Raw genomic sequence first — 13,613 nt, 5'->3', positions numbered from 1 at the left:
ACATTATTTTTGTTCGTTTTTAATCAAATGCGCATTTTGTGGGCGACAGTTTGTATGTGTAAAGAAGGCAGAAATGAAACATAACCCGTAAACTGCTGCCAATCAAATGGCAAATAATCTGGGCAGAGCGCATACTGTATATTTGTAAATCTGATTCTGATTACGTCAGTGCCTCACCAGCTATAAACCTCACCGCACGTCATTGGAAATATTGCATCTCCCACTTTTCCTGGAATTGTCTTTGTTCATCACTAACCTTTCTCTTCACTGCAGGCTTTGAAAAAGACATGTTTGGGGTTGTGGAATATATTTGTATTAAGCCGACGCACGGAGAATATTGTTGTTTCCGCAATGTGTGTCGTTCCGCTTTTCCTCCCTGCAGCAACACGGCAGTCGGCGGATGATAGCTGGGAAAGTACCGGGATAGCGAGCGCAAAAAAGTGACGGCTCCGGCAGTGTTATCCGGCGTCATATAGAAATATATGCAGTGTGAGGCAATGCAAATTAAACAATACAAAAAATATAACGGTTTGAATTGTTCCAGGTTATCGGGGACTGTTATTACTGACGGACAGGTGTTGCGGTGTGACTGCAGCCAGGCACGTAAAGAAAACCCTCGTCTCCACTAATGCAGGGGTAGGCAACCCAGAATGTTGATGGAGCCATTTTGGACCAAAATAAGACAATAATGTCAAGCGCCATTCATATAAAACTTGCAGGCCACACTAACATTAAACTTTCATATTAAGATGGGGGCCGCAAAATAACCCATGTCTGAGACCCCTGGTATACACACTACACCCATGCTACCTGCACCTCCTAAAACCAAAGACACACCCACACACACCGCTCCTCAAACACCTAATTCTGTATCGTCCCCTCTGAAACTTTAAAGGCCTACTGAAATGAGATTTTCTTATTTAAGCGGGGATAGCAGGTCCATTCTATGTGTCTTACTTGATAATTTCGCGATATTGCCATATTTTTGATGAAAGGATTTAGTAGAGAACATCCACGATAAAGTTCGCAACTTTTGGTCGCTAATAAAAAAGCCTTGCCTTTACTGGAAGTCGCAGACGATGACGTCACCCGTTGATGGCTCCTCACATCTTCACATTGTTTTTAATGGGAGCCTCCAACATAAAGAGCTATTCGGACAGAGAAAACGCCAATTTCCCCATTAATTTGAGCGACGATGAAAGATTTGTGTTTGAGGATATTGATAGCGAAGGACTAAAAAAAAAAAAAAAAAAAAAAAAAAAAAAGAAAAATCAAGTCTTCAGTAATGCGGACGTTGTATCGATCCGTTGTGGTGAAGAAGGAGCTGAGCCTGAAGGCAAAGCTCTCAATTTACCGGTCGATCTACGTTCCCATCCTCACCTATGGTCATGAGATTTGGGTCATGACCGAAAGGATAAGATCACGGGTACAAGCGGCCGAAATGAGTTTCCTCCGCCGTGTGGCGGGGCTCTCCCTTAGAGATAGGGTGAGAAGCTCTGCCATCCGGGAGGAACTCAAAGTAAAGCCGCTGCTCCTCCACATCGAGAGGAGCCAGATGAGGTGGTTCGGGCATCTGGTCAGGATGCCACCCGAACGCCTCCCTAGGGAGGTGTTTAGGGCACGTCCAACCGGTAGGAGGCCACGGGGAAGACCCAGGATACGTTGGGAAGACTATGTCTCCCGGCTGGCATGGGAACGCTTCGGGATCCCCCGAGAAGAGCTAGACGAAGTGGCTGGGGAGAGGGAAGTCTGGGTTTCCCTGCTTAGGCTGTTGCCCCCGCGACCCGACCTCGGATAAGCGGAAGAAGATGGATGGATTATTCAATAAATATATTTATAAAGGATTTTTTAATTGTTGCTTTTTTAGAAGATTTTGAAAAAAATCTCACGTACCCCTTGGCATACCTTCAAGTACCCCCAGGGGTACGTGTACCCCCATTTGAGAACCACTGGATTATACTACAAGGCTAGCTTTACTAATATCAAGTGGAATTAAGTTCCACTGTTTTATGACCTAGAAGCCTTTGACAAAAGCCACAATTTTCAATATAAAAAAGATATATAAAATCATATTAAACTCACAATAAGAAGAATCAATCAATCAATGTTTACTTATATAGCCCTAAATCACTAGTGTCTCAAAGGGCTGCACAAACCACCACGATGTGTGTAGTATATTACAAAGGCTAGCCATATAATATCCAGTGGAATTAACTTCCTATGTTGCCTTACCTGGAAACTATTGGATTAAAAAAAAAAAAAGTATATCGTTATGGTCATAGTTTTGGGTTGAGTTTATTTCGAATATACTTACAACTACAACAGGATACATCACAATTATAAAATCCAATAAAATAAAAATAGAACAGAAGGGGCATTCAAAACAATAATAGGATAGGACTAACTATGTGACCTAGGAGGAAAGTCTATTTCTATGTGGGCCAGACGGGTAAAATCATGGCATGATAACTTAAAAATACAACTAGGACAACTTCAGATTGTTTTCTTTGTTTTACCTTCGCCCAAAATATGTACATTCTGAAAATGTACATATCACAATTAATCCTCTTGACAAAACACTTCAAATTAGTGGAAAATTCCTGAGGAAAAAAATTTGGTGCAGTTTCAAAAACACGATACACTCTCAGTGTATCGACAAAGCAATTCCTTTTGAAGTCACGGCCCGAACAAAAGACAAAATAAAGCATAACAAACTACCTCATTTGTCATTTCCACTGTACATTTTCTTTAAATTTGCACAAACGACAATCATTTTCACAGAACTATATCAATGTGCAGTGTGTAAAGCAGCATTTAAGTGGGGCCACCAATTGTTTATTTTACTCCTGTTTGTTTTATTCTGACTCGAGGTGGAATAGTCGCAGCTTGCTGGTAAAATCGTGCTAGCCTAACAAAATTGCTTTTGTGACATCCAGTGGGCACATTTAGAACAATATTTTCTTTCATTTAAAAATGTCTTGACTGCTAATGTGTGAAAATAGGAGGAAATTGGCCAAACATGTTACATTATAGTACAGTACTGGTTATATCAACAACTACTTATTATTGTATTGTGTACATTTATAGTGAATACATCAGTTGTAATGAAGAATATGTCAACATTCCTGATTTTTTACAATAAAGGCAGCAGATAAAAAGAACACTGGCAGCAATAGTTACAATATCCATCCATTCATTTACTACCGCTTATTCTCTTTATGTATTGATAATTTCACTTCACAAGTCATCATCCAAACCTGAACTTAAGCTTTTTTGTTTTGTTGTATAACTATTTTTATAAATGATGGCAACTTAGAAATGTTCGTTAATAATAGTAATAATAATAATAATAATAATATATGTATTTTTTTTTTTTTGTAAAATCACTTTACATTGAGCAAATAACCTCAAAGTGCTACAGTGCATAAAAAAGTAAATGAAAAAATAAAAAAAATAAAAATAAAAACAAGAACAGCACTAGAACTAGCACACAAATATCCCAAAAAGGATTTAAATTTTTTTTAAAGAATGGTTTTTAAGCCTCTTTTAAAAGCATCCACAGTCTATGACGCCCTCTGGTGGTCAGGGAGAGCGTTCCTCAGACTGTTAACATTATTATGCTCCCAGCAACATTTTTTTTTATACACAAATGTCATTTTATGAAAGTAATACCTTCATTGTCTAATCGGCTTATTAATTTAAAAATAGCAATTAAATCTTTGAAACTAAAAAGCCCTGCGATGAGGTGGCGACTTGTCCAGGGTGTAATTGCCTTCCGCCCGAATGCAGCTGAGCTAGGCTCCAGCACCCCCCGTGACCCCAAAAGGGACAAGTGGTAGAAAATGGATGGAAACTGATTAAAAATACAAAAGCCCTAAAATTTATTTCGTTATTGCAGAACTTTTAAGTGATTTGGATTAAAATTTTTTGTTAGTTTGAATTTTGTATCTCATTTTACCGCGACCCCAAAAGGGAAAAGCGGTAAAAAATGGATGGATGGATCCTTTTTTTTAAATTATTATTATGTATTGTTATTATTTTTATATTCTATTTGTATTTGCTTACATGTTTTGTAAAAGACAGTATTTGCTCAACCTGTTGTTTGAATTTGTTAGGATTTGCTAAATTAAAGTTAAAGTACCAATGATTGTCAAACACACACGAGGGGTGGCGAAATTATTCTCTGCATTTCACCCATCACCCTTGATCCCCCCCTTGGAAGGTGAGGTGAGCGGTGAGCAGCAGCGGTGGCCACACCCAGGAATCATTTATAGTGATTTAACCCCCAATTCCAACCCTTGATGCTGAGTGCCAAGCAGGGAGGCAATGCGTCCCATTTTTATAGTCGAAAGTGCATTGAAAATATGTTTGTATGTACTGTATATTGTTCAGTAAAAATAATAAAAATAATTTAAAAAAATACTACGAAATAAAATAAAAGTCCATCCATTTTTTTTCCGCTTGTCCCGTTCGGGGTCGCTAGAGCTTATCTTAGCTGGATTCGGGCGGAAGGCGGCGTACACCCTGGACAAGTCACCACCTCTTCGCAGGGCCAACACAGGTAGACAGACAACATTCACAGTCACATTTACACTCTAGGGACCATTTAGTATTGCCAATCAACCTATCCCCAGGGGCATGTTTTTGGAGGTGGGAGGAAGCCGGAGTACCCGGAGGGGAACCCACACAGTCACGGGGAGAACATGCAAACTCCACACAGACAGATCCCGAGTCCGGGATTGAACCCAGGACTGCAGGACTTTCGTAATGTGAGGCAGATGTACTAACCAGTGTGCCACTAAATTTATATATATATATATATATATATATATATATATATATATATATATATATATATATATATATATATGTATATACACGATTCGAATCAGTATCGATTCTTGGGGTCGCGATTCGATTATAAATCAATTGTTTTAATTCAACGCGATTCTCGATTCAAAAACGATATTTTTCCGATTCAAAACGATTCTGTATTCATTCAATACATAAGATTTCAGCAGGATCTACCCCAGTCTGCTGACATGCTAGCAGAGTAGTGGATTTTTAGAAAAAAAGCTTTTATAATTGTAAAGGACAATGTTTTATCAACTGATTGCAATAATGTAATTTTGTTTTAAGTATTAAACAAACCAAAAATATAACTTATTCTATCTTTGTGAAAACATTGGGCACAGTGTGTTGTCAAGCTTATGAGATATGATTGCAAGTGTAAGCCACTGTGACACTATTGTTCTTTTTTTTATTTATAAATGTCTAATGATAATGTCAATGAGGGATTTTTATTCACTGCTATGCTGAAATTATAACTAATATTGATAGTGTTGTTGATAATATTAATTTTTGTTTCACTACTTTTGTTTTTTTCTGTGTCATGTTTGTGTCTCCTCAATTGCTCTGTTTATTGCAGTTCTGAGTGTTGCTTGGTCAGGTTTGGTTTTTGAATTGGATTGCATTGTTATGGTATTCCTGTGTAGTGGTTTGTTGGATTAATAAAAAAAATATAAAAAAATCGTTTTTTTAAAAATGAGAAACGATTCTGAATCGCACAACGTGAGAATCGCGATTCAAATTCGAATTGATTTTTTCACACACCCCTAATATATATATATATATATATATATATATATATATATATATATATATATATATATATATATATATATATATATATATACATACATTTCCTACCGCTTATTCCCCTAAAAAAAAATAACACAAATAAAAAAAAGTTCTATTCAATGAAGTAAAAAGATATATATAAATAAAAAATTAAAATAAAACTTATATTCAAGGAAGTAGGCCACATCTGTTGTCCACATTTTAGGACGTTTTTTAGCGCACTTTTGTAATTGGACAGCAATCACCCCACAAATTCACCCAGCTCGGGATTTTTTCCCCCCAAACTTCAACAACAATGTGATACAGAGGTTTTAACAATCGGAACAATAAAATAAAAAAACAATTGTATATGTTTAAAAACGTCCACAGCCTGGATGGGTGCCATTTATTCGCGACACTTGCCGTAAAGCCTCACCCGAGGATTGAATGGAACTTTATTGCCACACCCTTGTTAACAACCAACAGTGTCCTTCACCGCCTCTACTTTTTGGTTGGTTTGACGGGAAAAGCGCTCTTTTGTGGACCATGGCAGCAAAAGTGTTACCTGTGATCAAGTAAGTGTTTCCTATTTGGGCTTTTGTCATTTTAAGACGTTCATTGAAGTGAAACGCACAACTAGCAACCGGCTTTAACAAGCTAAGCTAGGTCATTGTAAGTGTAGTTGGGGGTCACATTTAATTCTTTACACAGCTGTGTATTATATCTCGGACAAAAAACACCTTAAAATGTGTAGATTTATTCTATACTGTGTTCACCATTCGTTTGTTGTCCGAGCTCAAGCTTAGCGTGAGGCAAAAAGGGCGGTATAGCTCATTTGTTCGAGCGGCCGTGCCAGCAACTTCAGGGTTCCAGGTTCGATCCCCGCTTCCACCATCCCAATCACTGCCGTTGTGTCCTTGGGCAAGACACTTTGCCCACCTGCTCCCAGTGCCACCCACACTGGTTTAAATGTAGCTTAAAGGCCTACTGAAATGAGATGTTCTTGTTGTATGCACAATACCAATGTGAGCAATTTGCAAATTGGTATAATGCGCAATCCATCCATTTACTACCGCTTATTCCCTTTTGGGGTCGCTGGCGCCTATCTCAGCTACAATCGGGCGGAAGGCGGTGTGCACCCTGGACAAGTCGCCACTTCATCGCAGGGCCAACACAGCTAGACAGACAACATTCACACTCACATTCACACACTAGGGACCATTTAGTGTTGCCAATCAACCTATCCCCAGGTGCATGTCTTTGGAAGTGGGAGGAAGCCGGAGTACCCGGAGGGAACCCACACATTCACGGGGAGAACGTGCAAACTCCACACAGAAAGATCCCGAGCCTGGGATTGAACCCAGGACTGCAGGACCTTCGTATTGTGAGGCAGACGCACTAACCCCTCTTCCACCGTGAAGCCCATATTGCGCAATCATTTTGCAAATTGCCTGCAGTTATATATTTGAATAATGTGTGGTGCACATTTTGCAAATCAATGGGTGCAATTTGTATAATGCACAATCTTTTTGGCAATTTTGGAAATTGCTTCCAGCTATATATTGATTGTGTTGGAAGTTCTGGTTACTAACCCTAACCCCTTGATGCCATCTACGCAGTGCTGGGAGACTGTTTTGCTGTTATTCTTCTGTTCGATGTAGCTTTCTGCGCAGAATTCCGCAAATTCTTCTTTAGCCGTCCTCAAACCATCCATTTGCACGGTCGCGCCGTTTTCAAACAAAATCTTGTCTTGCGATATACAAATTGCTTGCGCCAAATGGGAATGACGTATAATTTGCAAAGTGCGCGAAATTGGTGAAATGCTTACAACATTCTTATTCAAACGGGGATAGCAGGTCCATTCTATGTGTCATACTTGATCATTTCGAGATATTGCCATATTTTTGCTGAAAGGATTTAGTAGAGAACATCGACGATAAAGTTCGCAACTTTTGGCCGCTAAAAAAAAAGGCTTGCCTGTACCGGAAGTAGCAGACGATGTGCGCGTGACGTCACTGGTTGTGGAGCTCCTCACATTGTTTACAATCATGGCCACCAGCAGCAAGAGCGATTCGGACCGAGAAAGCGACGATTCCCCCATTAATTTGAGCTAGGATGAAAGATTTGTGGATGAGGAAAGTTAAAGTGAAGCACTAGAAAAAAAAAAAAGGCGAGTGCAGTGGGAGCGATTCAGATGTTATTAGATACATTTACTAGGATAATTTTGGAAAATCCCTTATCTCCTTTTAGTGTTACTAGTGTTTTAGTGAGATTATAAAGTCATACCTGAAAGTCGGAGGGCTGTGGTGACCGCCAGTGTCTCTGAGAGAAGCCAATGGAGGAGCCAAGATAACAGCTGCAGGAGGACGCTAACCCCGCACAAGTCTCTGGTAAGAGCCGACTTAATATCAAAATTTTCTCATCCAAAAACTTGCTGGTTGACATGTGGTAGAGAAACATGTTCGCCAAAGCTTCACAACAAACAAAGAAACACAGGCTGTGTTTCGGTTGCAAAAGGCAGCTGCAATCCACCGCTTTCCACCAACAGCATTCTTCTTTATAGTCTCCATTATTAATTGAACACATTGCAAAAGATTCAGCAACACAGTTGTCCAAAATACTGTGTAATTATGCGATGAAAAGAGACAACTTTTAGCTGTAAGTGGTCCTGGGCTAAAAATGTCTGCTCAACCAATAACGTCACAAACATGTGTCTTCATACACGTCATCATTCCACGACGTTTTCAACAAGAAACTCCGCGGGAAATTTAAAATTTTAATATTAAACTAAACCGGCTGTATTGGCATGTGTTGCAATGCTAATATTTCATCATTGATATATAAACTATCAGACTGCGTGGTCAGTAGTAGTGGGTTTCAGTAGGCCTTTAAATGTAACTTAAATATTGGGTTTCACTATGAAAAGCGCTATATAAATATAATTCACTTCACTTCACAAGTACTGCTACAGTCCTGTACTAGAAATGAATGTGACATCCATTTTCTACCGCTTGTCCCTTTTGGGGGTTAGTGTTTATATACGACATCTTACGACATCATAATATCTCCTTCATTTCCAGGCTGGCCACTAAGCTGACCATTGCAGGAGGGGCTCTCTATGTCGCCTATGATTCCGGGCTCCTGGGCAGCAGTGAGCAGGGCGCCGAGGCTTTGGGGCGGGCCGCATCAGCCATACCACCCGCTGTAGAGGAGTGGATGAAGTACTTTGGCCTGGAGGTACTGACAACTGATAATACATTGTAAACAATACACTGAAACTGGGCATACAAGCAAATGGTGATTGTTCGTCATTTGGCAGCACTAGTTAAAAATAACTTCTTTTTATTGCGTCCCTTAGGCTCAACTTCCAACAATACCGAAGGTTGAATTCTCCCCTGTCCAAACTTGGAATTCAGGTGAGCTCTTATTTTACCTCCTACTTCAGACCTGGGCAAATGAAGGCCCGTTAAGCTTTTCAATCTGGCCCGCCGGACAGTCCCACATATTTTTTTAGATCTTTGTGATGGAAACTGTAGCTCCCATTATGATGTGCAGTGATGTTTTCAAATTACAGTGAGTCTTGAACTATACAAAGTATTTCAATGGTTGGAATTAGGGCTGGGCGATATAGCCTTTTATTAATATCTTGATATTTTTTAAGCCATGTCACAATATACGATATATATCTCGATATTTTGCCTTAGCCTTGAATTAACACCTGATGCATATAATCACAGCAGTATGATTATTCTATTTGTCTACATTAAAACATTCTTGTTCAAACTGCATTGATATATGCTCATTTTAACCTTAATGTAGAGAAGGAAATCGCAACTAAGTCAATTGACCAAAACGGTATTTATTAAACAGTTATTAAGCAATGGCACAAACATTCATGTCATTTCCAAAACAGAAAGTGCGAGATTGTCGGAGATGTTTTAAGTGTCCAAAAAAAAAGGAGCTGCATAATAGGAAATCAAATAGAGTTCGTCCTTCGCTATGTGGTAGGTTACTACGGACGTAACTAAATTCTGTTGTTGACTATTTTTTTCATACGGTGTTTATCTGGAAATGTTTGCCTTGGCATTTTGATGGTGTGGGTGTGTGGCACCAAATGGAGATGTTGATATGCGGAGTAAGCACTCTTCATTCTCTAGCTGGTGACTTTTTAAATGATGCTACATATTAGCAGTAATGCTACTTTTTATAGCAACACTTTTAGCCCACACTTTACAAATTACGGTTGTCTGTTCAACATATTCCCAATTGAAGCCAAACCACCGCCTGACGATGGACCCCCTGCTGTTTTTCTTGGGAATTAATTCTTCCTTCTTTCTCTCGTATCACCACTCGCACGGCTCTGCTAGCATCACAGCTAACGTTACCCATGCTGCTACCTCTCTGCTCCGTGAGGGCGTATACGTATGTGACGTATGACGCGACAGTATGTGACGTGTGTAAGAAGGTGCGCTTGTCTGTGAGGGGACACAGGAAAGAGCGAGAAGAGCCTGTGATGTAATGCCTGTGGCTAAAAGCAACTGCGTGAGAATGTATACTCAAATATCAGAATGTAGTCATTTTCTATATCGCACAGAGACAAACCCGCGATATATCGCCCAGCCCTAAGGTGCAGTGATGTTTTCAAATTACTGTAATTCTTCAATCAATCAATCAATCAATCAATATTTACTTATATAGCCCTAAATCACGAGTGTCTGAAAGGGCTGCACAAGTCACGACGACATCCTCGGCTCATATCCCACTTTAAGGCAAGGAAAAACTCAACCCAATGGGACAATGAGAAACCTTGGAGGGGACCGCAGATGGACGACCGATGCAATGGACATTGGGTGAATCTAGCTTAATATTGTGAGAGTCAGAATAGTGAGACTCCAGTCCATAGTGGGGTCAGCAGGAGATCATCCAAAGCGGAGACAGGTCAGCAGCGCAGAGATGTCCCCAACCGATGCACAGGCGAGCAGTCCAACCCGGGTCCCGACTTTGGACAGCCAGCGCTTTATCTGTGGCCACCAAACCTGTCCCCACCCCCCACGCCCCTTCCACATTGGAGAGGGGGGCAGAAAAGAAATGGCAGATCAACTGGTCTAAAAGGGGGGTCTATTTAAAGGCTAGAGTATACAAATGAGTTTTAAGGTGGGATTTAAATGCTTCTACTGAAGTAGTATCTCGAACTGGGAGGGCATTACAGAGTACTGGAGCCGGACAGAAAACGCTCTATAGCCCGCAGACTATTTTTGGGCACTGGGAATCACTAATAAGCCGGAGTTCTTTGAACGCAGATTTTTTGCCGAGACATATGGTACAATACAATCAGCAAGATAGGATGGAGCTATACAAAGTCTTGAACTATACAAAGTATTTTAATGGTTGGAATCTGCCCTCTTGCATGATATACTAGTTACTATGGTAATCTAAGGCCATGTCTACAATAAGCCGGATAACCCCTTAAACGAATAATTTAGCCTAAGTCTCGTTTCAGCCACACATTGTTTAAGGTCCCCCTTGTCGGACAGTTTTTTTTCCATGGGTAAGTGCGCCGTGTATTTGTTGACTCTACGACTCTTAGATTTGTATGGACTCATTGATCGTTTACAAACTGAGTTCGGAGAGGATGTGAAGTCAGAAAGAGAGCGCCACAGCCAGCTTCACAATAACCTGGGATAGGCTCCAGCACCTCCGCCACCCCGGGAGGTACAAGCGGTAAAAATGGATAGATGGATAATAAAAATATTGTGTGTGTATTTGATAAAAGTGAACTTAAGCACAGCCAAGTTCTACCTGTTTTATCTCTGTCTTGTTCAGTATTTTTGCATTTTGCCATTATAAAAAAAAAACTTATTTTTGACAAAAAGGCCATAATACATAAAAAACATAAGTGATATAAAATGTATATCTATAGATGGAACTGAACGTTGGAAAAAAAAAAAAAAAAGGTTTGGAGACTTACTGGATGAAACTTTTATGAGCGGATCTTTTTTTGGGTCCGAAAAGTAAGTGTGTGTAGTCAATCTTTAGATTGCACAAGGGTTATCTGAACAGGCAATGTTTTAGGTAACCATTTTACTCATAAAGGTTTGAAAGATTTTAATATTAGGATGTGTTTGTCTATTGCAGGAGTGCGGTGGTCCATTTCAGCTCTGTCAGACGGTCCGAGGAAAGCAGCTGACTATTCCAGTCAGGGTTTGCAGTATGTGAAAGACCTCACCAAGTAGATGCTTATTGTTGGTAATATTCAAGACATTGCACTCAACTGACATGTCCTCAATGCCTATAGAAGAAGCACGCATGTTGAAATCAGGGTTCCCCTAAAGAGGAATGAATGTGCGGGTTATGTTGTACATAATGGTATAAGGTGAAAATATGTTTTTAAAAAACAATAACTTAAATTGTCTATTCTTTAAATGCTTACACTTGTGTGAGTGAATTAGATATTCTCAATATGTTTTCTAACACATTAGGTACACTTGCACCATCTAATCACATGCAAAAGCTGTGTGTCAAAGACCCTGATTGTTTGCCTAATTGTTAGAACTCGGAGGACAAAGTTGAAGTTAGTATGTCAGCCTGTGTAGTTTTTGCACAAAAAAGAAAAAGCAGGCTGACTTTCTTTTCCCTGTGTAAAATTTAAAGCCATTTATGTGAACAAATTTTTGATGAACGTTCGTTCTGCATCTAAGAATAAATTGTGTTACCCTATGTAAAAAAAATAACTTGTTTTTCACCATTTAGATATTTTGATGGGTGAACACTAAATACAAATCCATCAACTTTAGAACATGCATCTCATTGGGTCAAATTTGAGTTGTTTTGGGTTTTTACCGATGGTTAGAATCCTTAAAAAAATGTTAAAGGGTACGACCGGTTAGGTCAGGGGTCGGCAACCCAAAATGTTGACAGAGCCATATTGGACCAAAAATATTTTTAAAAAATTTGTCTGGAGCCGCAAAAAATGTAAAGCCTTATATACAGGTACATGTTAAATTTAAGGCATCATGTGATGTGTCTATATTAGCTATAAAAGCCTACTATCAAAATGACTGTGTCGCAGGCTGAAGCAAATCTTAGTTGACAGAAATGTAATATGTATTCTACACATTTTACAACATTAGAAACTATTAGTAAATCAAGGGCTACTCAGAAGGTGAGATAACTCCTGCAAATGACTGGCTTATAATGGCCAAAGGAAAAGATGTGTGTGGAGGAAACAAACTACTAACACAATGAAATCAAATGTACCTAAAGTACGAGGCTGTCACGCCAAATTTCTCCCCCCCTACAAAAACCTTCCCCCCGGAAGATATTTGGCGTGACAGCCCCTTTAATGCCTGAAGGACCCCAATGAGGGTGGAAGGACCTTAAAGCAGCCTACACAGATACCTGTTTTAAAAGCATTATAATTGGCTGATTGTCATTGGTGAAAAATAATGGTGAGGAAAAAATATTAGCATTCCAGCATGCTAATTTTTCAAGCTATTTTTGCTTTGCTAATTTTGCAGCTGTAACCCTTAAGAGTCATATAACTTGCTTAAAGCAGCCCACACAGCTGCCTGTTTTAAAAGCATTATAATTGGCTGATTGTCATTGGTGAAAAACAACGGTGAGGAAAAAATATTAGCATTCCAGCAGGCTAACCTTTCAAGCTATTTTTGCTTCGCTAATTTTGCAACTGTAACCCTTAAGAGTCATATAACCTGGTATTATCACGTCCTCATTGGGGTACTTCAGGCATTAGAGGGGCTGTCACGCCAAATGTCTTCCGGGGGTAAATTTTTTGTAGGGGGGAAGAAATTTGGCGTGACAAGGCATAGTGATGCATTGTGTACTGTACATACAGCTAGCATAAACATGTTAGCATCGATTAGCTTGCAATCATGGAGTGACCAAATATGTCTGATTAGCACTCCAAACAAGTCAATAACATCAACAAAGCTCACTTTTGTGGATTCACGCATAGCTTAAGACGTTTGATGGAC

At 39.6% G+C, this 13,613-nt stretch overlaps 1 protein-coding gene across 1 annotated transcript; it reads left to right on the top strand.

Annotated features, from left to right (window-relative positions):
• The first annotated feature begins 6,035 nt into the window (after positions 1-6,035).
• On the top strand, positions 6,036-12,336 carry micos13 (mitochondrial contact site and cristae organizing system subunit 13). The gene is made up of 4 exons (XM_061888601.1): positions 6,036-6,194; positions 8,700-8,856; positions 8,978-9,035; positions 11,755-12,336. Exons 1-4 carry the CDS (start codon positions 6,067-6,069, stop codon positions 11,850-11,852), a joined length of 441 nt encoding a protein of 146 aa, XP_061744585.1. The 5' UTR covers positions 6,036-6,066; the 3' UTR covers positions 11,853-12,336.
• The last annotated feature ends 1,277 nt before the right edge of the window (positions 12,337-13,613 follow it).

This window comes from Nerophis ophidion, linkage group LG26, assembly GCF_033978795.1.
Source record: "Nerophis ophidion isolate RoL-2023_Sa linkage group LG26, RoL_Noph_v1.0, whole genome shotgun sequence".
In the NCBI taxonomy this organism is placed as follows: Eukaryota; Metazoa; Chordata; class Actinopteri; order Syngnathiformes; family Syngnathidae; genus Nerophis; species Nerophis ophidion.
The sequence above is the reverse complement of the archived record's forward strand: the minus strand, read 5'-3'. Positions and strand labels throughout refer to the sequence as shown.